The sequence below is a fragment of the Cetorhinus maximus genome, chromosome 24 (genome assembly GCF_964194155.1).
Source record: "Cetorhinus maximus chromosome 24, sCetMax3.hap1.1, whole genome shotgun sequence".
In the NCBI taxonomy this organism is placed as follows: Eukaryota; Metazoa; Chordata; class Chondrichthyes; order Lamniformes; family Cetorhinidae; genus Cetorhinus; species Cetorhinus maximus.
Genome location: NC_135902.1, coordinates 47,730,124 through 47,757,203, shown reverse-complemented (window position 1 = coordinate 47,757,203; position 27,080 = coordinate 47,730,124). Strand labels below are relative to the sequence as shown.

General features: G+C 46.7%; 1 protein-coding gene and 1 long non-coding RNA gene across 2 annotated transcripts in view; both read left to right on the top strand.

Annotated features, from left to right (window-relative positions):
* notum1a (notum, palmitoleoyl-protein carboxylesterase a) overlaps nt 1-3,457 on the top strand; it is a 32,763-nt gene extending 29,306 nt beyond the window's left edge. Inside the window, exons 10-11 of the mRNA XM_078571199.1 lie at nt 940-987; nt 2,590-3,457. Coding sequence (XP_078427325.1) covers nt 940-987; nt 2,590-2,896 — 355 coding nt within the window. The 3' untranslated portion in view covers nt 2,897-3,457. The remainder of the gene's footprint in view (nt 1-939; nt 988-2,589) is intronic.
* Nucleotides 1-27,080, top strand: part of LOC144699875 (uncharacterized) — a 425,222-nt gene that overhangs the window by 363,400 nt on the left and 34,742 nt on the right. The window lies entirely within an intron of this gene.

Below are 27,080 nucleotides of genomic sequence, written 5' to 3'. Positions count from 1 at the left end.
GCTGAGCTATCATGGCCTGGACTGCCTTCTGTGCATATATTTTATCTTTTGATCTAAGCCAGTACCTCGCCACGTGATCCACAGTCCATTCCTGAACATATATTCATCCTACTCCTTTTTTTAAGTGAGTTAATCTTTTCAACAACTTGGTCATCTGGGAGACTGTGACAATAAGGGCTAATTCACATCAAAAATACCGGCATAAATCCAGCATACTTCTGCAACATCTTTATTTCAGCTTATCGTAAACGGTCAGCCATAATGAGCCATTCGAGCCTGTTCTCCAAGAGCTCTCAAAATCAGAGAACCATACAGCACAGTGTGAGGCCACACAGCCTATTGTGCCTGTGAAAGAGATAGCTGAATTAGTACCACCCCCAGCCCCCTCTTTCCCCATAATTTCTTCCTTGTCAGTAGCAACCCAATTCCCTTTTGAAACTTAACAACTGAATCTGTTTCCACCGCCCTTTCAGGCAGTGCATTCCAGATCATAAAAACTCGCTGTGTAAAAAGACGAAATAAGAACATAAAAACACCCAGCAGAAACCAGGGCATGATTAAAATAAACTTGCGTATTTGTTTGACAGCCAAAACCACAAGTATGGAAGATGCAAAATAACAGCAGAAAACCTTGGAAAAACTCAGTAGGCTTGGCAGCATCTGCGGAGAGAGAAACCGAGTTAACCTTTCAAGCCCAAGGTGGCTCTTCTTCGGGAACCATATTTGGAGTCACACTGGACTTGAGATGTTAACTCTGTTTCTCTCTCCCCAGAGGCCGCCAGACCCGCTGAGTTTTCCCAGGGCTTCCTGTTTATATGTCAGATCTCCAGCATCTGCGGTACTTTGCTTCTGTCTCAGCTTTTTATGGAAGGTGTGAATTGGACATGGGTTTTATGCTATAATATAATTAACTTAAATACCCTTTTTTTTTGGTTTTAGGGCTGTTTTTGCACCTGCGTGTTTGTCTCACGAAGTTATCACAAAAAGGTAAGATAGAGAAAGGGAGCAAAAAGGGAAAAGATCGTTTATCCATTGCAGCTTTTCCTTTATAATCTGAATCGCTGAATCCTGCTTCGCAATATGTTTCCATTTCGAGATATTCTTTTTATCCTTGCCCTTAACTTCAATTGATCATTATTCTATTTGCAATTCCTCCCAAAGGTTCTAATTTCCAACGTACTAATCTGTCCTTAAACACCTGCTGTCCCACGCTTCTCTCACTCAGGGTGGTTTTTTAAGCAAAAACACTGAATCGCTTTGTTAAAAATGAGTCCATCGCTATTGCAGCAAAAACAGCTTCCATTTATGTCCTATATCAATGTCCTTTGATATAAGGACATTTCCCAAGGTAATTGACAGATGGATAGTCAGTAGAAATGACGGGATTAATTCACGCAGAGATGATTTATCGCACTGAGTAGCATTTAAATCTTTCACTGGTCGTACTTTGTTTAAGTAACAACTGTAACTGGCTATTAGAAGCGAATATTTCTGTATGAAACAGTTTGCGATGTCTTCACTGTGTTCAGAACTTAAATAAATACAGGCATACTAGAACTATGGGACACAATTTAGAAATAAGGGGTCTCTCATTTAAGATGGGAGGTGAAAAGAAATCTTTTCTCTCTGAGGGTCGCGAACCTTTTGGAACTTTCTTCCCTGGAGAGCAATAGAGGCAGGGTCAACGAATAATTTTAAGGCAGAGGTAGATAGATTCTTGATTAACGGGGCAGGGGGTAGGTGGAATGTGGAGTTGAGGCCACAATCAGATCAGCCATGATCTTATTGAATGGCGGAGCAGGCTCGAAGGGCCGAATGGCCTACTCCTGCTCCTAATTTGTCTGTTCATATCTAACTGGATTTGGCTCCCATCTTCTTTGAGAAACATCCATTATCTTATATTCACGTTCTCTTATTCCTATACTCTACATCCAATAAAAAGATATAGCGAGGATGCTTTGTGCCTGTGGTCCAGGGAAGAAAAGGACCTACAAGGATTCTCATTTCTGATTACTATCCCGTGATCTTCTGAGCGGTTTCCCAACATGAGCTATTCAAGCAAGAAGGCAAGGGCTATGTGAAAACACGGAAAATTCTTCAAAAACGTAGAATGTTTTTTCCTATCTTGCTCTTTCTAATACTTGCATCTAATGTGTGCCCTTCATATTCCAGAAGCCACACACCAGTCCTCACTACCCAGACATCATACACCATCCCCCGCTACCCACATATCGCAAGATAAGCGAATGGGGGAAAGGAATAAGATTGTGCTGGTGGGGTTAACTGAAGAGGGGCGGGTGGAGACTCATGTGCAGCATAAGCACCAGCACAGATCAGATGGGCTGAATGGCCTGTTTCTGTGCAGTAAATCCCGTTCATTCTACGTTAAGATAAGAGCAGTGAGTGAAAAAGGCATCAAGAAGTCGTGAGTCTCCTGGCATTCACACCCTGTAGTGGCAGGCTCAGTGTTGAGAAAATATAAACGGCCGGAAGGGTGGAAGTGAGAAATGTCATCTTGAAGTTGTTGACAGGAAATGTATCAATGTTCCTTTCCGCGTATAATGTTAACTTCTCACGTTTCACTTCCAGCTACTGGTTGAATCTTCAAGTGAAGGGGATATCCCTACCCAGGGCACTGCACTGCTGGGATCGGAGCCTCCAGGATGGGAACAAGAATGGCAAGAATTCACTGAAGGGCTGCCCTATCCATCTGACTGATGGTTGTCACTGGCCGCACTGTAACCCTACCTGCCCCACCATCAGGGACCAGTACACAGGCCAGGAGATGACAGTTATACAGTTCCTAATGCACATGGGGTTCGATATACAGAAGATGGCCCAGCAGCAAGGGATAGAGGTTAGCAAACTACTTGGAATGCTGAGCAGCGGCAGCTAAAATATCCGCTCACTGGGACCTGACGAGACTTTGAATGCGTTTTTTTTTTAAAAAAAAGGACAAAGGTCCACACACAGTGGAGGGGCAGGCAGGCTTTTCTAATGGGACCTCAACAATCTCACACAACAAAACCTGCAAGGACACAGATAAAATACCAAGCGAGGGAAAGCACTGGATCGACCTACGAAATGTGGAAGAAAGACTCTGTGGGCCTTTCTAAGCCACGGAGGGGTCTTCATAGATTGGATCACTAAAAACAAGAAGATAGACCCACAGAAAATGGATTCCTTTTCCTTTCAGTTAACAAGTGTAAAACAGGACAGTGGGATTCAAGCAGGAAATGCCAAGGTCAAAAACTGATGCAAACTATAATGCCGTGTATTTTTTAACAAACTAAAACCCGTGCTAAGTTGGTAATTTTACATATTTATTTTATTATGTAAATCATATTTATAAGTGTTATGCAGGCAGAGAGCTAAATATGTTTCTTTATAAATTGTAAATACTGTCTCCTAATCGCATGTTTTTTGTAATGGAATTAAAACAATCTTATGACAACCACATTGGGGCGTTGCGTTGGTCCGTGAACACTGGAAGATTCAAGGCTTCTTGTTGCATTTTCGCTCACTGCTCTTATCTGACACAGAATGAACAGCATTTACTGCACGGAAACAGGCCATTCAGCCCATCTGCTCTGTGCTGGTGTTTATGCTGCACACGAATCCACCCCTCTTCAGCACAATCCTATTCTGTTCCCCCATTTGCTTCTCTTGTGCCTCTGCTACTCATCTCAAGTACCCCCTGTGCTAGCGACTTCCACATTTCAACCACCCCTCTGGATGAAGATGTGAGTTCCCAATTGGATTTATTAGTGGCAATATCTTATACTTACAGCCCCCTGCTTTTTGATGTTCTCCACTTGTAATAAAGAGAGGCTTAGAATCTTCTCACTGGGAGTATCCCAGTGTGACACTCCTGCTGCTGCCTGTTCAAATGTCTGATGTTCGTGGTGATATGAAGACAACAATCCTTTCGCGCAGAGCTCCAGCGGTGGCTGGTTAATGCTGCCGGAAGATAGAAGGGGTGGCTGAAGTTGTCCCCGAGTCTCTCATAAACAATTCTTCCTCTTGGCGCAGCTGTTTGACAGAGTTACACCTCATTGAGTGAAAAGTCCATGAAATAAACATGACCACAATTAAATGCTGGAATTACACCCACGTTGGTGAGGGGTCACTCTTTCGATGGTAGGGGTAGGGCCACCAGCAGTACATTGGCTCCCGCAAGTGCTCAGGCAGCCTGGAGAATGTGACATGGTTCAGTGACAAACATGGTTAGCTCCTATGGTTAGCAGCTACCAGCTCACTGTAGCCAAATGTAAAGAGAATTGGACAGTGATTCCTGTGTTACCCTTTGCGCTAAGTAGATAGGAGCATCCACGGGATGAGATGTTAGACTGAGGTCCTTGTCTGCCTGTGGATGTAAAAGATCCCTTGGCATTAACTGAAGAAGAATGCGAGAGCTTACACCATGCCCTGACCAACATTAATCCCTCAACTACACATTAAAGTAGATGAGCCGATCGTTCATCTTAGTCAGAGTTGCACCTGGACTGTAGCAGTTTATATCAGCCGATAAATTCACACTAGATGCCACCAGCAAAGCTTCAGGAGCTGCGTTCCCCGTCTGCCTCTCTCAGATACTGCCATCACCTGTATCAGTTGTACACAGAAATCTGAGCAGAGTTAGCTGGCTCTTGATGCACAAAGGTTACCAGTGGATGTTTAGGTTGCATAGAATTTGCGAACTGCTCATTGGTACATGGGGTTAATTCTCCCGGATCTTTCAGGCCTTCCTACAATCACAAAGGGTCATCTCTGAAGTACATACTGTCACAGTTGTCTGCACTCTCGATCCCTCCAGAGGCCACCGTGGGCAGGCTTGTGCTTTCTGACCATCCCTTGAGCGATGCCATTGGGAACTCCTGGCCCCCCGCGGTGGGGCTGCCCAATGGTGGAAAAGTCAGGGGGGGAGGTGCCAGGCAAAGTGCGGTACAAAAAATCCTCAACAGCAGAACAGTTGGAGGAAGACTGTGCGTCTCATTGATTGTAAAGGCAGAAGAAGATTGCAGTATCAAGCTGGTCCCAGTCACACACCACCAAAACCTGATCACCAACCTGTCAAGATAGTGTGGACAATGACAGCACCCCAAGGTCCCCACATTGAACAGTCACTTCTACCGGGGTTCACTAGTCAAATCCTGTGGTGATGGAAGAATCGGCAATGGGGACAGGGCTGTGTACCTGCAAGTCCCTAGTCAAGAATCTACACACAGGTGACAGATGACATTTTTTTATCCATTCATGCAATGTTGCCAGTGCTGGCTAGGCCAGCATTTATTGCCCATCCCTAACTGCCCTTGAGAAGGTGGTGGTGAGCCGCCTTCTTGATCCACTCCGGTCCCTGTGGTGTAGGTACACCCAGAGTGCTGTTAGGGAGGGAGTTCCAGGATCTTGACCCAGCGACAGTGAAGGAATGGCCATATATTTCCAAGTCAGGATGAAGGTCGATGGGCACCTGTGTTGGGACAGAGGTATCTTTGGGCAGCAGCATCTGTGACTGAGCAGTTCTCTTCAGCATGCCTTCTGCTCACCTCAAATGGGAAGGGTACGAGAAAAGGTGCCCTAAATATTGGCTAAATCAACTTTCTCCTGGCTGGGGAACCACACCCTGCAGAATCACCATCTTTGTGGTCAAAGAAAGAAAACTTTAAATTTTGAAACTTGGAATGTTAGAGCACTCATGGATGATCTCCAGAGTGGCTGTCCAGAAAGAATTGCAGTCGTATCACATGAACTATGAAGACTCCAAATTTACATCATTGCCCTCAGTGAGACCCAGCTCCCTGGTGCGGGGTGGTGGGGGCAGCTGAAGAAACAAATGGATGGATACACCTTCTACAGGAACCGAAAGGCTGACAGCGACCCTCAAACCCACTGAATTGGCTTTGTCATGTGCAATATGATCTTTGATGCACAGCCAGAGCTCCCCAGTTGTGTAAATGAAAGGCTCATGACAGTCCACCTGCAGCCCAGCCGTAACCAATATCAGCGCTTACACCTCAACCCTTGACTCCAATAAAGATGTTAAAGAAAAGTTTTATTCTGACCTTGAAGGAGTCTTCATTGCCATCATAAGCAAAGAAAATACCATTCTTCTGGAGGGACTTGAATCTCCTGGTTAGCCACGACTCCGATGTCTGGATCTGAACTGTTGGGAAAAACAGCATGGGAAAGGTCAATGCGCATGGTGTCCTCCTGCTGACAGAGTGTGCTCAGCGTGGCCTCATTATAACAGACACCCTCTCCTGCCAGAGGGACATATAGAAAATCGCATGGAGGCCTCCTAGATCAAAGTACTGGCACCTCCTGGATTATGTCATTGCTCAGGTCAAAGATCTCAGTGATGTCGATTCACTCAGTTCTTATGGTGGTCTCTAATGCCTGCTGGACAGATCATTGACATGTTCGAACAGTGATGAACATCTGCCAAGCACCAAGGCATTGCAAGACCCAAAAGCCCAAGAGGAAGAAGATCAATGTCTCAGCTCCAAAGCAGCCCAATCGAAGAGCGGAATTCCAAACGCGGCTCATAACCAACCTGGAAAATCTTCACACATCCAACTCCATTTCAGAATAGCGGGATCAAATAAAGTCAGCTGTACTGGACGCCCGTGTCCAGACTATTGGGTTCGCGCGTTGTCATCGCCAGGACAGGGAGATAAATCATACTGTATAAACTATTGGGGCATGTTACTCTTGTCCATTGCAGGGAAAATCCTGACACATATTCACGTGAATCACCTACTTCCTGTAGCTGAGGAAATCCTCCCAGAGACACGGTGTGGTTTTAGGCCACTAGGAACTCTTCATCATATTCATTGACCTGACCAAAGCATTTGACTCCATAAATCGTGAGAATCTGTGGATTGCACTCCAGAGATTTGGATGTCAAAGAAACTTCACCACAATCCCGCAATTGCTTCACGATGATATATCTTGCATGGGAGATCTGAAACAGACACCTTCAGAATCTGGACTGGGGTCAAGCAAAGATGTGTGATAGCTGCATATTATTTACAATCCACTGGACAGTGGCTCTTCACCTCACTAAAGATCTACTGCCCTCTGGTGTCTGTGTTAAATATCACCCAGACGGAAAACTCTTTAACCTCAGTCGCCTCCCTGCCAAAAACTAAACTGACCACATACACAATATACAGTTTGCGGATGACTGCAGAGCTGTTACACACTCTGCATCAGATTTGCAAGCCACTCTTGACCTCTTCAATTCTGCATACAAGAAACTTAGCCTGCCCTTCAATGTTGCCAAAGCAAAATTCACATATCTACCCACAGCCGGTCAGCCAAAAATTCCACCTCCCGTATATGTTGAAGGAATGACTCTGGGATATGTTGAGCACTTCCTGTACCTTGGCAGCTACCTCTCTCAAAAGGCCACCAATGACGATGAGACCCAACATGGGATCAGCTGCACCAGCTCAGCCTTCTACAAACTATGGCAGCAAGTGTTTGAAAACAAAGACCTCCTCAAGTCAACAAAAGTCCGAGTGCACAGAGCAGTTGTCGACACCACACTCCTGTGCTGCAGAAACCTGGACAGTGTCTCAGTGACACGTAAGAGCACCAGAGAAATTCTATCAGCAATGTCTCCGCTTCAGCCTCCGAATTCAATGGGGCGATCGTCAAACAAATGCTGGTGTCACCCTTGAAACCAGCTCCACAAGCATTCAGGCTCCTGCAAAATCAACTTTGACGGTCTGGCGGTCTGGACACTGTCCAGACGGCTGAAAAGAATCCCCCCCCCCACCAGGTCTCGATTTCTCAACTTTTATATGGCCAGTGACCCAGGTGAGGACAAAGAAGCCGCTTCAAAGACACTGTGAAGCTCTCCTTGAAGCACGGCAACACTGGCATTAATCACTGGGAGGAGCTTGCTACCAATCGCTCAAAATGGCGACCACTTGTCCATCAAGCTGCACCCTGTGCCGAGTCACAACATCTAAATGAAGAGACAGATTTTTTATTCATTTACGGGATGTGGGCTTCGCTGGCTGACCCAGCATTTATTGCCCATCCCTAATTGCCCTTGAGAAGGCGTTGGTGAGCTGCCTTCTTGAACCGCTGCAGTCATGTGGTATAGGTACACCCACAGTGCTGCTAGGGAGGGAGTTCCAGGATTTTGACACAGTGACAGTGAAGGAACGGTGTAAGTTCCAAGTCAGGATGGTGAGTGACTTGGATGGGAACTTCCAGGCGGTGGTTTACCCATCTACCTGCTGCCCCTGCCCTTCTAGATGGTAGTGGTCATGGGTTTGGAAGGTGCTGTCTAAGGAGCCTTGGTGAGTCCTGTGATGCATCTTGTAGAAGGTACAGAGCGGTGACAGAGAAGGAAAGAAAAGGAATCAAATCCTGTACTTCAGATCACACTGCCTCGTGGGACATCCCAACCTGTGTGCCCAAAGATAAGTGGGTTGAGAATCAGCCTGTTCAGCCACATGAGGACCCATGGCAGAGACTCGCAATCCTGAGTAGACGTCAGCCTCAAATCAAGGGACAGTCAATGATGACAATGCACTCTAGATAAATGAAAGCCTTTTTTAAAAAATCTCTTTCTTTACCTGATGTCAAACCATACCGATTTAAATTTTTGCTGAATGGTAAATGTTTTAAGACCACGTGGTGTGTCTCACTTCTCCCTGGTTTTCACTTTCAAACCATTTGGTTAACAATAATCTGGCAACAGAAACACAGTCATCAAAGCTGTGAGCAACCCTGGCACCAATGGACAGAAGCTGCTGCACAAAAGCGTCTGAAATTCGAAAAGCATTCCATTCCTTGCATTCCTGAGCACTACAAAAATACCCCCCCAAAAATGTCTAATTTTTAAAAATTCTTTGAGATGGGGCATTTGTTGCCCATCCTTAATTGCCCTTGAACTGAGCAACTTGCTGCACCATTTCAGAGTCAACCACATTGCTGTGGGTCCAGAGTCAGATGTAGGTCAGACCAGGTAAGGATGGCAGATTTCCTTCCCTACAAGGCATTGATGAACCAGATGGGTTTTTACCATAATTCATGGTACTTGCTATGATCATCATCACTGAGACTAGCTTTGAATACCAGATTTGTTAATTGAATTTAAATTCCACCAGCTACCATGGTGGGATTTGAACCATGGTCCCTAGAGCAGTGACCTAGACCTGTGGATTACTAGTCTAGTGACATTGCCACTACACCACCATTACCCGCTAGAGGAAACATAACTGAGAGAATCAAGGGACATGGGGGTAGTGCAGGAATGTGAAGTTGGCGTAGAAGATCATCGTGGTTTATTGAATGGCGGAGAGGGTTTGAGGGGCTGTCGGGCCTATTCCTGCTATTATGTTCTAACATTAAGCAGGCCTACAGATATCCCAGGAATTATACTACTTAAAATTGAAAATAACTCCAATATAATCCCTAACAGTTAACAGAAACTCTCACTCTCGGTCAGCCCAGTGCAAGCTGACACACAATGGATCACTTTAAACCTGGCATCCAGTGAGTGACGTGTGGAGATGTGAACACTTTCACATCTGATGCTGACCATCTGCCAAGATGCTCTCGACTGCAAAAACAACTTCAGAGTGGGCACTCGGTGAAGGGTGAAGCCTTCTAGCTCCTGGGTATTCTCAATCACTTTTCCAACCCTGAGTCTTCTCACCTCACTGAATACCTGTTCACCAGCACCCCTTGTGCAAATTTCCCAAATGCCCATACCACGCCCCACCCCCACCCCCAAAATATCAGTTCCTTTCACACTAGCGAATGGATATTTGCAACTCTTCATGGTCAATAGATACTTCTATTGGACCAGTCAGGATATCTCCAACTGACAGGAAAGCTTCCTGGTTGCCTGTACTGTCACTTATATCTCAAATACCAGTCGACTGTACAGGGACAGTAGCCAGCATGAAACCATCAATATGATTGTACTTAAACTGAACTGTTTAATTGGAAACACATTGTGAAGGGGTGAACGTGAGTGAGTCAGAATTCAAACCCCTTCGAACAAAAATAATGGCAGATGAAAAGCCCTTGACTATTCTAACAGACACCAGCTGCCCGGATCTCCTGTAGTAAAATACTACAATTCCTGAACATAAAAACTAAAACATATAAGTAGAAAATGCTGCAAATACCCAGCAGGTCAGGCAGCCCCCCTGTCCACAGATACTGCCTGACCTGCTGAGCATTTCTCTATCAGCTTAAATTTCAGATTTCCAACATCCGCAGTATTTTGACTTCTGCTATCCTTGAACCATCTAGTCCAACAGGAAATAATTTGGACGCACATACCAATACCTCATGAGGTGCCAACGATGAAAGGGCAAGGCAAAAGGTCATTGGTTCTAAGACGCAACCCTTAAAGGAGGGGTCAACCAGAAAGGTGATATCAGGGGACACGTTGGGGCTAACAGAAAGCCTGCAGGATATTTAAGAACAGGAGTTTTCCACACGAAATGGGCTCTTTTTTTGACTCACAAGATATCAGAGACAGAGAAGAGATGTGACGCACACCGAGGGACAGAGAGTGACAAGATCACTCTGGGGAACTGATACACAACGTTCTCTACGATGCCAGTCAGCCATATTGAAAAAGTTCGTTATTATTCTGCGTAGTTCGAATAAGGGTCTTGTGGATATGAATGCATTGTGTTGTACTCTCTGCCATGGCTTAGTATCACCTCTGAGTTCGAAGGTTGTGGGTTCAAGCTGATTAAGCTGTCATTTATCTCATTGCTGTTTGTGGGAGCTTTCTGTCACTACTTTGCCTCTGGTTTTTTCCTACATTACAATGCTTTAAAAATTCTTCATTGGCTGTAAAGCACTTTAGGATGTCCTGAGGTGGTGAAAGGTGCTATACAAATGCAAGTCTATTTTGAGGGGCAGGTGTGGGAGATAACAGCTGACCAGTGATGAGGCTTAACACATGAGCAGCTGATTGGACACTCTCGGTTAGGAGATGCAGTTAGAGGCTGTAGAGCTCATACTGGAGGGTAAGACACAACTTTAGTGAAAGATCTGCATCAAGGTCAGAATCATAGAATAAGGCAGCACAGAAGGAGGCTATTCAGCCCATCGAGTCTGCACTGCCTTTCTCAGAGAGTCATTTCTTGGAAGATTTGCACTTATTGGAAAGAATTATTAAATATTGCTGAAAAAAAGACATGTTATTTAAACTTTTCATCTTACACTCATCAGGACAGCTCACAAGATAAGCCAAGAGTAAAGGCAACAACAATTTACACTGCATGAGCCAAGAAGAGAGGGCTGATTGGTTGGCAAGTGGACTCTGATTGGTGGAGGCATTGCCATGGAGAATGCAGCAGAGAACTGTTAACTGGGAAGTTTTTGTTCAAATTGCACCTTTTTTAAATAAAGAAAAGTTTGGGGGACAGCCATTCCCTGGTTCATTCCCCATGGCAATGCCTTGATCAATCAGAGTTGACTTGCCCGGTTTGTATTTGAACAAAAGCTTGGCAGGTAACAGTTCTCTGCTGCATTCTACATGGCAATGCCTCTTCCAATCAGAGTCCACATGCCAACCAATCATCGCTCTCCTCTCATGCAGTGTAAATTGTTGTTTCTTTCACTTTATCTTGTGAGCTGTCCTGATGAGTGCAAAGTGAAAAGCTTCGATAGTATGTCCCTTTTTTTCAGCAATACTCAAGTTCTGCACTATCAAATGAGAATGATTAAAGTTCACATTATACTGATCTTCGGACCTCAATCTGCTGCTCCGTGTTACCTCGCAGTGATCTTGTGATGTGGCTGACACACAAGCTGAATCGACAAAGAAAGATTTAGCTTCAGCCTCGGGGCTGACCTCCTGTGTACAGCTTTGGCACTAACCACCACTGCCACGTCTGCCAAGCCGGAGTTGGTGAGATGGATGGGCCTCCTGCGGCCAGAGCCGGGGGTAGGGGACATCACGGCGTCCAGAAGGCATCCCGGGGATGCATCACTGAATCGCTGGGGGCTGCACTCTTCTTGGCTTTTGGGGCCCATCCTGGGCTGTGAGATTTGAGAAGTGTGCGCGGGGCTGCAGTTTAAATATGGCCCCCAGGCGTGAGGTAGCGGTGAGGTAACGGTGTGGCGGGCGAATCATTCCCGCCAGCGAGATGCTGTGTTCCCTGTGGCTGCTTAATTAACGAGGCGGGAATGGGACAATATGGCATGAAAACGCCCCCATTGTAGCCAGTGGGTAAACCCCCTCTTTTCCCACCCGCTACCGCACTTAGTGCGAATCTGGGGCCATTCCGACCAGAAACTCAGATTTGTAATTAGCAAATCCCCAAGGCTATAGGTAATGCTCAGTCTCATTTTAAACAGGCTTTGTACTGGACAATACAACATGTGGAAAATGGCAGCTTATAGCATCTTGTAGTTAGACTGGCTCCCTAGTTTGTAGTTTAATTAGTATTTAGCCATTGCACACTGAACTTATTATCCCTGGGTTTAATTCAGTGCAAGCAATGCAGTCTAAAAGTGTTAAAAATCTGACTGCTTCCAAAATAACTAACAATCGCCACAGCCCAACTGGTCTAACCATAATTATTCAGTGTGGCTCACATGGTCCAATATCAGAGCCTTAAGGGTCACATGGTCCAATATCAGAGCCTTAAGGGTCACATGGTCCAATATCAGAGCCTTAAGGGTCACATGGTCCAATATCAGAGCCTTAAGGGTCACATGGTCAAATATCAGAGCCTTAAGAGTCACATGGTCCAATAACAGACCCTTAAGGCTCACATGGTCCAATATCAGAGCCTTAAGGGTCACATGGTCCAATAACAGACCCTTAAGGCTCACATGGTCCAATATCAGAGCCTTAAAGGTCACATGGTCCAATATCAGAGCCTTAAGGGTCACATGGTCCAATAACAGACCCTTAAGGCTCACATGGTCCAATATCAGAGCCTTAAGGGTCACATGGTCCAATAACAGACCCTTAAAGGTCACATGGTCCAATATCAGAGCCTTAAGGGTCACATGGTCCAATATCAGAACCTTAAGGGTCATATGGTCCAATATCAGAGCCTTAAGGGTCACATGGTGCAATATCAGAGCCTTAAGGGTCACGGTCCAATAACAGAGCCTTAAGGGTCATATGGTCCAATATCAGAGCCTTAAGGGTCACATGGTCCAATATCAGAGCTTTGAGGGTCACATGGTCCAATATCAGAGCCTTAAGGGTCACATGGTCCAATATCAAAGCCTTAAGGGTCACATGGTCCAATATCAGAGCCTTAAGGGTCACATGGTCCAATATCAGAGCCTTAAGGGTCACATGGTCCAATATCAGAGCTTTGAGGGTCACATGGTCCAATATCAGAGCCTTAAGGGTCATATGGTCCAATATCAGAGCCTTAAGGGTCACATGGTCCGATATCAGAGCTTTGAGGGTCACATGGTCCAATAACAGAGCTTTAAGGGTCACATGGTCCAATATCAGAGCCTTAAGGGTCACATGGTCCAATATCAGAGCCTTAAGGGTCACATGGTCCAATATCAGAGCCTTAAGGGTCACATGGTCCAATAACAGACCCTTAAGGGTCACATGGTCCAATATCAGAGCCTTAAGGGTCACATGGTTCTGCAGCACAGGGAATGATTTCGTTTCAGTTCAAATGTGTTCACTTAACTTTATGGGAAAGGTTGAAAATACATGGCAGAAAATGCTGGACATGCTCAGCAGGAGCATCTATGGAGAGGGAAACAAGAGTTGGGCCTGATTTTAACTGGAAGTGAATGGGCTTTGACTGAGCTAAAATAGGGCCCAATGTTTGAGCCTGATGACCTTTCATCGGAGCTGATGGGTCATCAGAAGTGGCACGTTAACTCTTCGGGACGACCTGAAGATGCCTCATTACTTTGGAAGTGCAGCCACTGTTCATTTTGTAATTAAATGCTGCAGCCAAGCTGTGCACAGGAAGCCCCTACAAACAGTCATGAGATCGTGAACAGTTAAATCTCTTTCGGTCGACGTATGGCATCTGAACTAACAAAACGAGGCCTGGGTTGTGCGCCTCAGGCACGGCTGCACTTTCTCTGAACCGCACTGATATCAGCCTCGATGGAGGTGCTTCCGAGTCCCTGGAAGAGGGACAGTCACACACACTCAGAGACAGGAGTGCAATCATGCAGCAAAGAGGGAAGCTTTGCTCTCACAATGCTCCATGTCCTGTGAAGGGTTATTTGTGTTCAAATGTAATGAGGGTAAGTTATATGTACCTGATATTTGAAACTGGGGCTCAATATAATCATCTACTTTACATATGTGGGGACTATGGTGGTGTAGTGGTAATATCACTGGGCTAGTAATCCAGAGCCCCAGGCTAATGCTCTACAGACATGAGTTCAAGTCCCACCATGGCAGCTGGTGGAATTTAAATTCAGTTAATATAAAGCTATTCTCAGTAATGGTGACAATGAAACTATTGTTATAAAAACCCATCTGGTTCACTGATGTCCTTTAGGGAAGGAAATCTGCTGTCCTTACCTGGTCTGGCCTACATGTGACTCCAGACATGGTTGAGTCTTAATTACCCTCCGAAATGGTCTAACAAGTCACTTGGTTCAAGGGGAATTAGGGATGGACTGGCCTAGCCAGTGACACCCACATCCCAGGAAAGAATTTAAAAAATAATCAGGGCGCGTGGGTTGAATATTTGTTCTGAACTGGTTTGTACAGCCTGAAATGGTGATGGAAGCAGATTCAACTGGAACTTTTAAACGGGAACTAAAATGGGTTCTTGGAAAGGTAACATTTACAGAGAAAGAGCAGAAAGGTGGGATTATTTGGATAGCATTTTCAAAAAGTCAGCACCTGAATGATGGGCTGAATGGCCTCCTTCTGCACTGTATTTTTCTATGGAAATTGGCAAATTAACCTGGCAACCTTTAGTGACCAGTAATAATATGTGTCGGATCACTAATGGCAACACTTAGCTCTTCAGGAATGAGCTGGAAACATTCTTAGCAAGGATTAATGAATTTTATTATTGATTTTTTAAAAAATTGTAGCGCTGGTTGATGTATTTTGAACAAGTGTATCTTCAGTGCTTTTTTCTGGAAGTTTGGCAAGGATAAGTTCAACAGGGAGCGTCATGAATAGAAACGTGAGAAATAGGAGCAGGAGTAGTCCATTCGGCCCCTTGATGCTGTTCTCTCATTCAGACAACAACTCCTAAACCCACGACCACTACCACCTAGAAGGACAAGGGCAGCAGATAGATGGGAACACCGCCACCTGGAGGTGCCCCTCCAAGACACTTGCCATCCTGACTTGGAAATATATCGGCCGTTCCTTCATTGTCGCTGGGTCAAATTCCTGGAACTCCCCTCCCTAACAGCGCTGTGGGTGTACCTACACCACATGGGCTGCAGCGGTTCAAGAAGGCAGCTCACCACCACCTTCTCAAGGGCAACTAGGGATGGGCAGTAAAAATGCTGACCCAGCTAGTGAAGCCCACATCCCATGAATGAATAATAAAACAAAAATAAGACCCTGACTGATTGTCAGCCACAACTCCACTTTCCCGCTCACTCTCCATATTCCTCAATTCCTTTAGGGTCCCAAAAATCCATCCAATTCGGTCTTGAATGTACTCGATCGACTGGGCATCCACAGCACTCTCAGGTAAGAGAATTCCAAAGATTCACAACCCTCTGAGTGAAGTAATCTCTCCTTATCTCAGTCCTAAATGGCTGACCCCTTATCCTGAGACCATGCCCCTTGTTTTAAAGCAGGGGTGTGCAGCCTGTGGCTCTGGAGACACGTGTGGCTCGGTAACGAGTCCAATTGCGGCTCCCAACCTCGATGGATCAAACCCATTTTGATGGCACTTAAATGGCTTGTTTCTCTTTTAACTTTTATGAACATTGTACTTGTGAGAAAATATCATTCAATTAACAATTTTTTTCATAAAAATCTTTACAACATTGTTGAAATGTGTCTCTATCCTGTTTTTCCTCATATTTAACTTTTTTTTTTGCTGTTTTTAAGGTTGCTGAATCCCATTCTGGACTCTCCTGGCAGGTGGAACTTCTCAGCATCTACCCTGTCAAGCTAAAGTTTGTCTTTAGCTTCCCACTCATTTTTAATATATTTTCTTTTCCCTTTTGACCACGCCTGCCCTAATCCTTGGGATAAAATGAGAAACCTGCATTTTGTGAATGACAGTCCTTTGACTAACTTCACCCCAGAGTTTTGTCCAAACAGCTGGGCATTGTGAGATGAAAGGTGATCCATCACTGCCCTCTTGTGGGTGCAGAGAGTAGTGCCCTTGGTGTTGTTTGAACAGAGGACACATTTTACTGGAACCACTGAAGCTGTTTCACACAGACAGTATGGACCACCATAGCAGAGGTGAGAATTATTAAAGCATTTCACACGAGTTAAAAATCTGATGTAAATACCTTTCTGGCTGTGTCAATGCAGCACTAGAGTTTGTGATATTGTGAGGTTATCCAGCATTGGACCATCAGCTGTTTGTTGGGAGCTTTGACACGGAAGTCACAATGCAAAATCAGGCCTTTTGATCAACCAATCCATGTTGGCATTTACCCTTCAGGTGACAAGATAGCCCTAAACACATTAACTGCCCTGTTTCCATATATCTTGGTCCTCATTTTCTTCATGCACCCATCCAATCTAATCATGAATATCAACAGCTTCTGCCTCAGCTGAAACAATTAGGTGCCGGGGTTGAAAAATTCGAGGATCTGGAATTCACGTCAGGAGTGGAATATGCAGCTTCTGCTAACCTCTCAAACCTTATCACCGTGTTGTGAAGCATTGGCATTTGTACATGACCCCAGGGCATCGCAAAGAGTTTCCACAGCCAAGAGGGTAACTCCTGGAGTGTAGCTGGTATCATCTCATGGGCGAATGCAGCAGATGATTTGCACAAGGCAGGGCTGCAACAAAGAGTGACAGGCGAATGATCAGTTCATCTGTTCTGGTGACGGTGGGGAAGAATGTTGGCCAAGGCACAGGGAGAACTCCCCGGCACTCGTTCTGATAATACCAGCGGCTGCTTTACATTCATCTCAGCAGGTTCACAGGCTTTGTTTTGACGTCTTATCCAAAAGATAGGTGATTATATCCCTTCTCAACCACGCAGGGAAAATTTGCAACATTCTAATAGTAATTATATTTTGGTGCTGTTAATTTGTACTAATTCTACAAATTGCCTCTTGGTGGCTGGTGTGATAATGCCCCTTTACAGTCTTTTGTGTACATAATCTGCTAGAATAGTGGGAATATGCATAATGCTGTCCTTAAACCCCCTCAAATTAGTTGGTCCTTATGAGCATGCGCACCCTGCATCAGCATTTGTGATGCTCACACCCTCTTCTCAATGGGCAATAGCTGAACATTTAAACTGGGATTTGTGTAATATGCAAGAAAGAAAATGGTCTCGCATTTATAGAGCGCCTGTAAATTTTTCAGGGTGTCTCCGGAAGCTCTAGCGCCAGTGAATTACTGTTTTCAAAGTTTATTCACTGTTGGCGCGGGCAGACAGTGTGTGTCCAGCAACAACAATGAGTTAAATGACCAGCCAGCCTGTACTCAGTGGTTGTTGGTTACGGGGCAAATTGCGGGAGATCAGAAGAATATTCTTCAACTTGAGCAATGGGATTCTCTCTGTCCGTCTGAGGGAACAGGCGAGGCTCCCACTGGAGTTCCACAACGCACTCAAAGACTAACATTCTCCAGCAATGCAAGTATATTATAACCGCAACTCTCGTCACCAGGTCATTTTATGGACGATTTTGATTTTCTTTCCCTAAAGCGCGTGAAATTCGGACCTGCCGGCCTCTGGAGATGGCGCTACAGAGGGTAGCACCTTGGGGGGTACACGCCACACTACCAGTCACTCCTGGCACATCCGGCACACTGTGCCGCCATCTCAGGAAGGGTGGGCGTCCCCCGCATCCATCAGAAGCTCCTGGTGAAGTCACACAGCCCTACCAGCTGGTGTGATGCCCGGCTGCCATGTTTGTACCAGGCAAATCCACTTTGTCACTCAGCGAGGATCAAGAGAGGGAGGGCCTGACGCTCACGTTATTCAGGGGGCTGGGTAACCTGCGGGTGAGGTCATTTTGAGTAACATCTGCTATTGTAAAGTACCGCGGACTGGTTTCTGGAGGTCTTGCAGTGACTAAGCACTTGACAGCCTTCCGGACTGAATATTGAGCTCAACAATTTTAGATCATGAACTCTCTCCTCCATCCACACCCCATTTCCGATCCCCCCCTTTTTCTCCCCCAATAATTTATATAGATTTTTCTTTTCCACCTATTTCCATTATTTTTAAATGTATTTCCATCCATTGTTTTATCTCTACCTTTTAGCCTATTTCGATTCTTTCCCTTCACCCCACCCCCACTAGGGCTATCTGTCCCTTGCTTGTCCTGCTTTCTACCTTTAATTAGCACATTCCTTAGATAATATCACCACCTTCAACACCTCTTTGTTCTTTTGTCTATGACATCTTTTGGTTATCTCCACCTATCACTGGCCCTCTATCCAGCTCTACTTGTCCCCCCACGCCTTAAACCAGCTTATATTTCACCTCTTTTCTATTTTTCCTTAGTTCTGTTGAAGAGTCATATGGACTCGAAACATTAACTGCGTTCCTCTCCGCAGATGCTGTCAGACCTGTTGAGTTTTTCCAGGTATTTTTATTTTTGTTTTACACCCTTCTATCTGTTGGAGTAGCTCGGTTGGCATAACACCCTCCCCTCTGAGTCCGGCGGTTGTAGGTTCAAGCCTCACTCCAGGTCTTGAACACAAGAACCAAGGTTGACACCCAGTGAGGGAGTGCTGCCTTGTCGGAGGTGCAGCCTTTCCAATTTGAGGTTAAGCCAAGGCCCTGTCCACCCTCTCAGGTGGGTGTAAAATAAAAATCCCACAGTACCTCTTTCGAAGAAGGGCAGGGGGGTTATCCCCAATGTCCTGGTCAATATTTATCCCTCAATCGACATCACAATGGAGACTATGTGATCATTATCATGTTCCTGTTTGTGGGAGCTTGCTGTGTGCAAATTGGCTGCCATGTTTGTGATTGTCCAAGACTTTCTTTTTTTCCATCGATTTGGGGTTTTCCTCCTGTGACCTGGTGCTTTAGTGGGCCTGCAGCCTGGAGCTCAAGTCAACCCTTGTTCCCCCTCATCTGACTCTTTGAGACGACATCTATTTGTCCAATGAGAGGGCTGGAACATGAAGCAGCTGTTATAAAGCAGCTCTGGACATCCCAGAGCGCTTTACAGCCAAGGAAGTACTTCTTGAAGAGTAGTTACTGTCGTAATGTAGGAAACGCGGCAGCCAATTTGCGCACAGCAAGATCTCACAGACAGCAATATGATAATGACCCAGGTATTCTGTTTTTTTTTTTCAGTCATGTTGATCGAGGGATAAATATTGGCCAGGATATTAGGTGGAGCTTCCCTGCTCTTCTTTGAAGTAGTGGCAGGGATCTTTTATATCCACCTAACAGGGCTTCAGTGTTAACATCTCATCAGAAAGATGGCACCTCTGACAGTGCAGCACTCTTTCAGTACTGCGCTGGAGTGACAACTCAAGTCTCTGGAGTGGGACTCAAACCCATAACTTTCTAACTCAGAAGTGACAATGGTACCCACTGATCCACAACTGACATAGTTACTCGCTCACAGCTCTCTGAGACGCTATCACACAATCTGTCTACAGATTTATGACAATGCACGCAGTCCAAGTCAAGGTTATCGATTTGAAGATGATGCTTGCGCAAGGTACATGCTCTCACGGGACAAAGGTCGCAATTGTTTTCACGTACGCACTGGCTTATGCTGAGTGGACAAATTTAATTGAAAGAGTCAGCATTATAATGGACCTAGTCATTGGTTTAGGCTGGGGACAGGGGGAAAAAGAATGGTCAGACAGGGTCTCGTTCCCAATCAGTGACCACGGTCTGAGGGCCACATGTGAATAACCCCCCGGTTTTCAGTGTTCACGACCCTACACAAAGGGTGACTATGAGTGAAGCACCAGAACACCAGCACTATCGTGTATCGTACCCAAACGTACCCATACTCATACTCATAGCCTTCAAGTCTTTTTGATCCACATTTAGGGCTCACACAGAAACTGTCCCAGGCCCACATTCCTCTACCTTCTGTCGAATTAGTTTCTTTCTCTGCACTAGTTTGCAGAACATTCCAGAACAACTAAAAAACGTGAATGTTTCACTTCATAATATTCCCCCGCGACCAGAATCGAGTATTTTATGCCCATTGCTCTTATTTTTTCGCGAATCATATTGCCTAGCCTAAGATCTTTGAGGGAAAGTTACAGCCTCGAAAGCAACCAAGCTGGGTTTAACTCTCTGAGCCTGCCTGAAAAAATATCAGGAAGGCAAAAGGTGGAGATGGAGCTGTAGATTGTGCACAGATACTTGCGTCTGAGGAGAGGAAGGACTCAAGTGTTGGGAACAAGCAGCACAAATCACCAGGCTCTGCATCTGGGCACCGCGGGGACTGGGGTGTTTTGTTGACCCCTTTAATCACATCTTAGTTTGATGTTTGTAAGGTTCCTTTAAAGTTTTTCCTTGATTTTACAGCTGACCTGACTTAGGGGCTGTGCTTGATTTCTCCCTTGTTTTTGTTAATTTAGTTTATTGTTTTGACTCGAAAAGAGTTACATCAGGATAGATCAGGAAATCTCAGACTGCCCTTGTCTGCCCTCTAGTGGCTCTTTAATAGTCCTTCATATGTGGGTTCGTTTGGCTCAAGAGTCACCACCAGCCTGAATAACACAAAGGGCTGTTTTTAAAATTCAGTCAAACAAGCGATACCTTCAGAGCCACAATGCTGCTACTCAATATAGTTAAATATATGAATATGTCTTTTGCTCTAAAAGAGATTTCATTGCATGCATTTTGGTATCTATTTATTGTGTTAAAAGTTGTTATAAGTAATACCATTGTTATCATTTTTAAAGCAAAAATTAAATAAAATTAAATGCATTATAGCGGCTAGAATGTTAAAAAACAGATAAATGCTGAAAAAGGAAATAGGCAAATTTATACGTGCGTAAATAAAAGTCTGGCTGCCAGAAATAGGAAATGAAGAAATAACCTACTTTTTAGTGCGATTTATCTTGGTTTTTTTTTTGGAGAGTTCTTCAATAGCCGGACAATACGCTGCTGCTTTAATTTTCAAGCAAAACTATAAACTTTCATTGTTCCGTCGGCTTCTCAACTCTCTTCTTATGAAATTCATACCTGAACACACTGGCTAAACGTGGTAAAGTGGAGTGCCATGTATCTTTAAGAGAATGCAAGTGGACTAACCGTGTGACAGTACTGACCAATCAATGTACAGCGCGTGCTCCTGGTTAACTGTAAGTCTAGCGCTGGAGGCGGTTGTGGGATCACAGAAGGATTTAGTGCTCTTTCTTCCGCTGCAATAAACAATCACAGTTTGTTCTTCTGTCGGTCTCTCTCTGTTATTGATAGCGAGCTTCAACTAACAAGTGTATATGAAGGTGTGCAATTCGAGTTTACTCGACTAGTGAACTCATAGGCTCGAGACATAAAACTGACACAGGCAATCAGATCTGAAGATGGACAGGCCAAGTTACTGTGAGCCTCTGGCAAAGAATTCCCAGCTCCAAACAATCGATCAGGCTGGTGAGCAGCACATGAGCCCTTGACGAGCCCCAGGAGGCTGCAGAGCTGGGCGTTGCTGACCCCTGGCAATAGCTGGTGTCCCTTGTGTCTGCAGCTGCCTGGGGCTCCCCTGAGGTTGACTCTCAATGACAATGCTGTGTATCAAACAGAGCAAGGAGCATATTGGACGTACCTGGTTTTCTGGTTCGTTGCCACAGAGCCACGATTGAACTCGGAGGCAAGACACTGTCTCCGCTGGCAAACACACGTCTGTAATTCCAAAACCAATCGCAGCTTGTCGGAATCATTGTTCTGCTCAGGCCGGTCTGCCATTTGCCACTTAAAAAGCCTGAAAAAAAAAAATAGCCATACACAGCAAGAGAAATAGATGGATAAAAGCAAAAAACTGCGGATGCTGGAAATCCAAAACAAAAACAAAAATACCTGGGAAAACTCAGCAGGTCTGGCAGCATCTGCGGAGAGGAACACAGTTAACGTTTCGAGTCCGAATGATTCGGACTCGAAACGTTAACTGTGTTCCTCTCCGCAGATGCTGCCAGACCTGCTGAGTTTTTCCAAGAGAAATAGCTGTTTTGCTTGTTTAATTTTTCAGAGACCTGTATCAGGACGGCTGCTATTTGATCTGGTTTTGAAAACTGGCTGTATTTTACAGTGACGGTGAGCGTATCCATCATTAAACCTGTTTGGTAATTCACTATGTTACCAATTTGTGTGGCCTGACTGGCCTCTTTTTAGCTGCCACCCCCTGTGCTGAAGGAGATGAACCAGGACTCGGGCATTGCCAGCCTCCGAGTGAGACTCACAACAGCACATTCACACCACCAGTTTAATGTCAATGCAATGTGGGTATGGCATCACTCCGATTGATGGAACATATATCAGGTGTAGGGGCCTGATCTGATTCCAAAACAAAATGGAGTGTAACTCCCTCCTCCACTTCGTTTTGTCCCAGTATCAGTTTCGGCCCTAACACTGAATTCTGACTGCATTGACACGCTGTTTTACACTCAAGCTCAACCAAAACTCTGCTGCCTGTGTCCTAGTCCTGTCCATCCCTCACTGGCTCTCAGTCCTGCAATTTAACATCCATATCTATCTGATCGCATGATGGCCTTGCCACTCTCTATCTCTGAAACCACTCCCCACCCCCCACCACTGCTCCACAGCTTTCCGAGAATTGAGCTTCTCCAGTTCTGGTCTCCTGTGCATCTCCAATTTCCTTGCCACAGCCGTGCCTTCAGGTATCCAGGTCCTAAGATCGGGAACTCCCTTCCTAAATCTCTCCGCCTCCCTACCGCTCTCTCCTCCTCTAAGATGCTCCTTAAAACCTCTTTGACCAAGCTTTTGGTCACCTGTCCTAAATTGTGGTTTGGTGTCAAATAATGTTTGCTAACATTATGCTGATGAAGAGTCATACGGACTTGAAACGTTAACTGTGTTTCTCTCCGCAGATGCTGTCAGACCTGCTGCGTTTTTCCAGCTATTTTTATTTTTATAAACGTTTGTTAAAGCTTTTATGAAGTGCCTCGGGGTGGTCAAGGTGCCGTTGTTGAATAACTGTCGCATTGGTACAAAGTCACAGAATCACAGAGTTTTAACAACACAGAAGGAGGCCATTTGGCCCATCGTGTCTGCACCGGCAAGTGGCTGTGCTTTGTATCAAGTCGCATTTATGATGTAAACGCACCCTAAAAATCGAATGGATTTGGCCTATTTAGTGGAACTCGTGTTCTTTTCCAGTGTTGGAAAGCCATTGTTCCACTGTCAGATAACTGAGCAAATGGCGGTGGACAGATTGAAATTCCAACCCTTTAAGGGAAGGAATCAAGTCTCCATTCCTAACATACTTGGACTGCCATTACACTCCAGCCTCATTGTGACCACTGCATCTCCCTATAGCAGATTTGCCAACTGCATACCTATTATAAGTGTGTGTGGGAATTATCCACATTCAGTGTTGGTTTCTTAGTTTGCAATGGAAAGACTTTCCTCGCATTTCTGCACTATGTATCTGTCTGAAGCAGTTAAAAAAAAGGTCACCTACAAAAACAACAACTTGCATTTATATAGCACCTGTAATTTGGTAAGACATCCCCAAAGTGCTTCCTTGGAGCATCATCAAACAATGTTTAACACCAAGCCACACGGGGAGATATTAGAGCAGGTGACCAAAAGCTTTGTCAAAGAGACAGGTTTTAAGAAGCATCTTAAAGTTGAGAGGTGGAGAGACCCAGGCAGGAAATTCTGGATCTTAGGGCCTAAGCAGCTAAAGGGTGGAGCTATGAAAATCAGGGACACGTACAAAACCAAAATTGGAGCAGTTCACACATCTTGAAGGGTTGTGGGACTGGAGGAGATTTCAGAGACGGTGGAGGGGGGGCTGAATATTACCCGGGGGAGGCGCTTTGCTCACTGGGGGCAGCCTTAGTGAGATGAGAGTGGGGCTTCCATCCCTCAGGGACAGGAGGTCCTGCCCAGGAGAGCTGCCGGCCAGTCTGAGTCCCAGCAGCGCCAGAGCTCAGTAGTGGTCACTGTTGGAACTACGCCCAGTCCCAGAGAAAGATTGTAGCAAGTGGACTCAAAAGTGAATCCCAGGGGTTTTGGATGGGGAGGAATTGTGGACCATAGGGAGGGGGTGGGGGGGGGGGTCAGGTTTTGGAGGACGGATGGGAGGCAGAAACGGGGGTACCATCTTGGGAATGGTGCCCCCAATGTGCACAGGGCAAAGGAGGTGCCCTCCCTTTCCTTCCCACCTTTTCAGGTTTGGGGGGCCCAACCCCGGTCCTCAGCATCCCCCTCACATTGTGGGCTCTCTCCTCCTGAAAGGCAAAGATAGAAAGAGTGAAGTGCGGTCTCATCGAGGCTTGGAGACGTCTGCAAGGGGTCTCACATTCTCTCCACCAATTTCCTCCCAATTTCCCATGAGCATAAATTGTTTCCCCTCGGCCATGGAGGTTTGCTGCTGCCTCATCGCCGAGCATCATGTGTACAGTGTAGACACGAGGCCGGCCATGCTGCACACAGCAAGGCCAGGCTGTATGTGTTAGAGGAGAGCCTCATTCACCTTACCATAGCGCAGAAGGTCATTAAAGCTTTTACGGCACTGGGTCCAGGTTCTCAGTCACTGTGCCAAGGCATTCACCGCCCCTGTGGTCTTAAGCCAGGCTACTTTGGTGGAACTGGGAGGCCACGTGGACCCTGAGTTCCTAAGATGCCTCCATCTTGGTGCAGGTCCTGCTCGGAGAGCTGTGGAGTAGCCTGTTCCCGGGAGTCCCGGGTGCTCTGAGCGTCGGCCATGCTGGGATAAGGTACATGAGTCAGCGTGTGTACGTGCGACGCCTTTAATCGTCACGTAGCTCATGGAGTGTGAAGCTCCTGAGGGGCTGGTGTCGCTCTGTGGGCGGCATGGGAGAGAAAGCTGTGGCTGGCAAAGGTTTGCTGGCCGGATCTCTTTCAAAGAATAAAAACAAAAATTCTCAAAGAAGCATTTTGTGATCTCTCTATCCTGGCAAATTACTTCCCCATCTCCAGCTTCCCTTTCCTCTCCAATGTTGCTGAAATGACCAGGGCCAGAGGGGCCGGAGCTTTTCACTCGTCAGGCGGGCGCGCGCCCGACCCCAATGAGCGTAAAATGACGCGCGATGATGTCGGGTGAGCGTCCTGACATCACCACCCACTCGTGCGATATTTCAGTTGACGGGCGGGCACAAGAGTTGGCAGCGTGCCCGCTGACAATTAACAGGCCAATTAAGGCCATTAAAGTAATAATTTAATTAAATTTTTCGCTGCCCGTCCAACCTTACGGTTGGCGGGCAGGCGAAAAGGCCAAGCGGCCTTCAGATTTTTTTTACAAAATCATGGGGGGGTGGTGAGCTCTGAAATCAGGGGGATCTGAAATCATGGGTTGGGGAAGCTCTGAAATCAGGGATCTAAAATCATGGGGGGGTGAGCTCTGAAATCAGGGGGATCTGAAATCATGGGTTGGAGAAGCTCTGAAATCAGGGGGATCTGAAATCATGGGTTGGGGAAGCTCTGAAATCAGGGGATCTAAAATCATGGGGGGGTGAGCTCTGAAATCAGGGGGATCTGAAATCATGGGTTGGGGAAGCTCTGAAATCAGGGGGATCTAAAATCATGGGGGGTGAGCTCTGAAATCAGGGGGATCTGAAATTATGGGGGGGGGTGAGCTCTGAAATCAGGGGGTTCTGAAATCATGAGGGGTAAGCTCTGAAATCAGGGGGGTCTGAAATCATGGGGGGGTGAGCTCTGAAATCAGGGGGATCTGGTCAGGGGATCTGAAATTGGGTGGCTTGGAATCAGGGAGGCTGAAATCAGGGGTAATCTGAAATTGGGGTGGGTGTGCCTGAGGTCGGGGGTGTGTCTGAAATTCTGTGAAAATGGGGTGGGTTTGAAATTGGGGAGTGTGAAATCAAGGGGGGTGTGTGTGTGTGTGTGGGGCGGGGGAGGGTGTGTGTGGGGGAGTGGGGGGTTGTGTGTGGGGGGGGGTGTGGGTGGTGTGTGTGTGGGGGGTGTGTGTGGGGGGTGTGTGTGTGGGGGGGGTGTATGTGTGGGGGGGGGTGTGGGTGTGTGGGAGGGGTGTGTTTGGGGGGTGTGGGTGTGTGTGTGGGTGGGTGTGTGTGGGGGGGTGTGTGGGTGTGTGTGGGGGGGTGTTTGGGGGTGGGTGTGTGTGTGGGGAGGTGCGTGGGGGGGTATGGGGGGGTGTGGGTGTCTGTGGGGTTTGTGTGTGTGTGTGGGGGGGTGTTTGGGGGTGTGTGTGTGTGGGCGGGTGTGTGTGGTGGCGTGTGGGTGTGTGTGGGGGGTGTGTGTGTGGGGGGGTGTTTGGGGGTGTGTGTGTGTGGGAGGGGGTGTTTGGGGGTGTGTGTGTGGGGTGTGTGTGTGGGGGGGGTGTGGGGGGGGGGTGTGTGGGGGGGTGTGTGTGTGTGGGGGGGTGTGTGTGGGGGGGGGATGTGCGTGGGGGGTGTGTGTGTGTGGGGGGGGGTGTGTGTGGGGGGTGGTGTGTGTGGGGGGGTGTGGGGGGGGTGTGAGTGGGGGGGGGATGTGTGTGGGGGAGGTATGTGTGTGGGGGGGGGGTATGTGTGGGGGGGTGTGGGGGGGGTGTGAGTGGGGGGGGATATGCGTGGGGGTGTGTGTGTGGGGGGGGGGGGGGTGTGTGTGGGGGGTGTGTGTGGGGGGTGGTGTGTGTGGGGGGGTGTGGGGGGGGGTGTGAGTGCGGGGGGGGATGTGTGTGGGGGGGGGTATGTGTGTGGGGGGGGTGTGGGGGTGTGTGTGTGTGGGGGGGGTAGTGTGTGGGGGTTTTGGGGGGGGGGGGGGGGGGGGGAGGTGGGGGGGGGGGGGGTGGTGGGGGGTGGGGGGGGGGGGGGG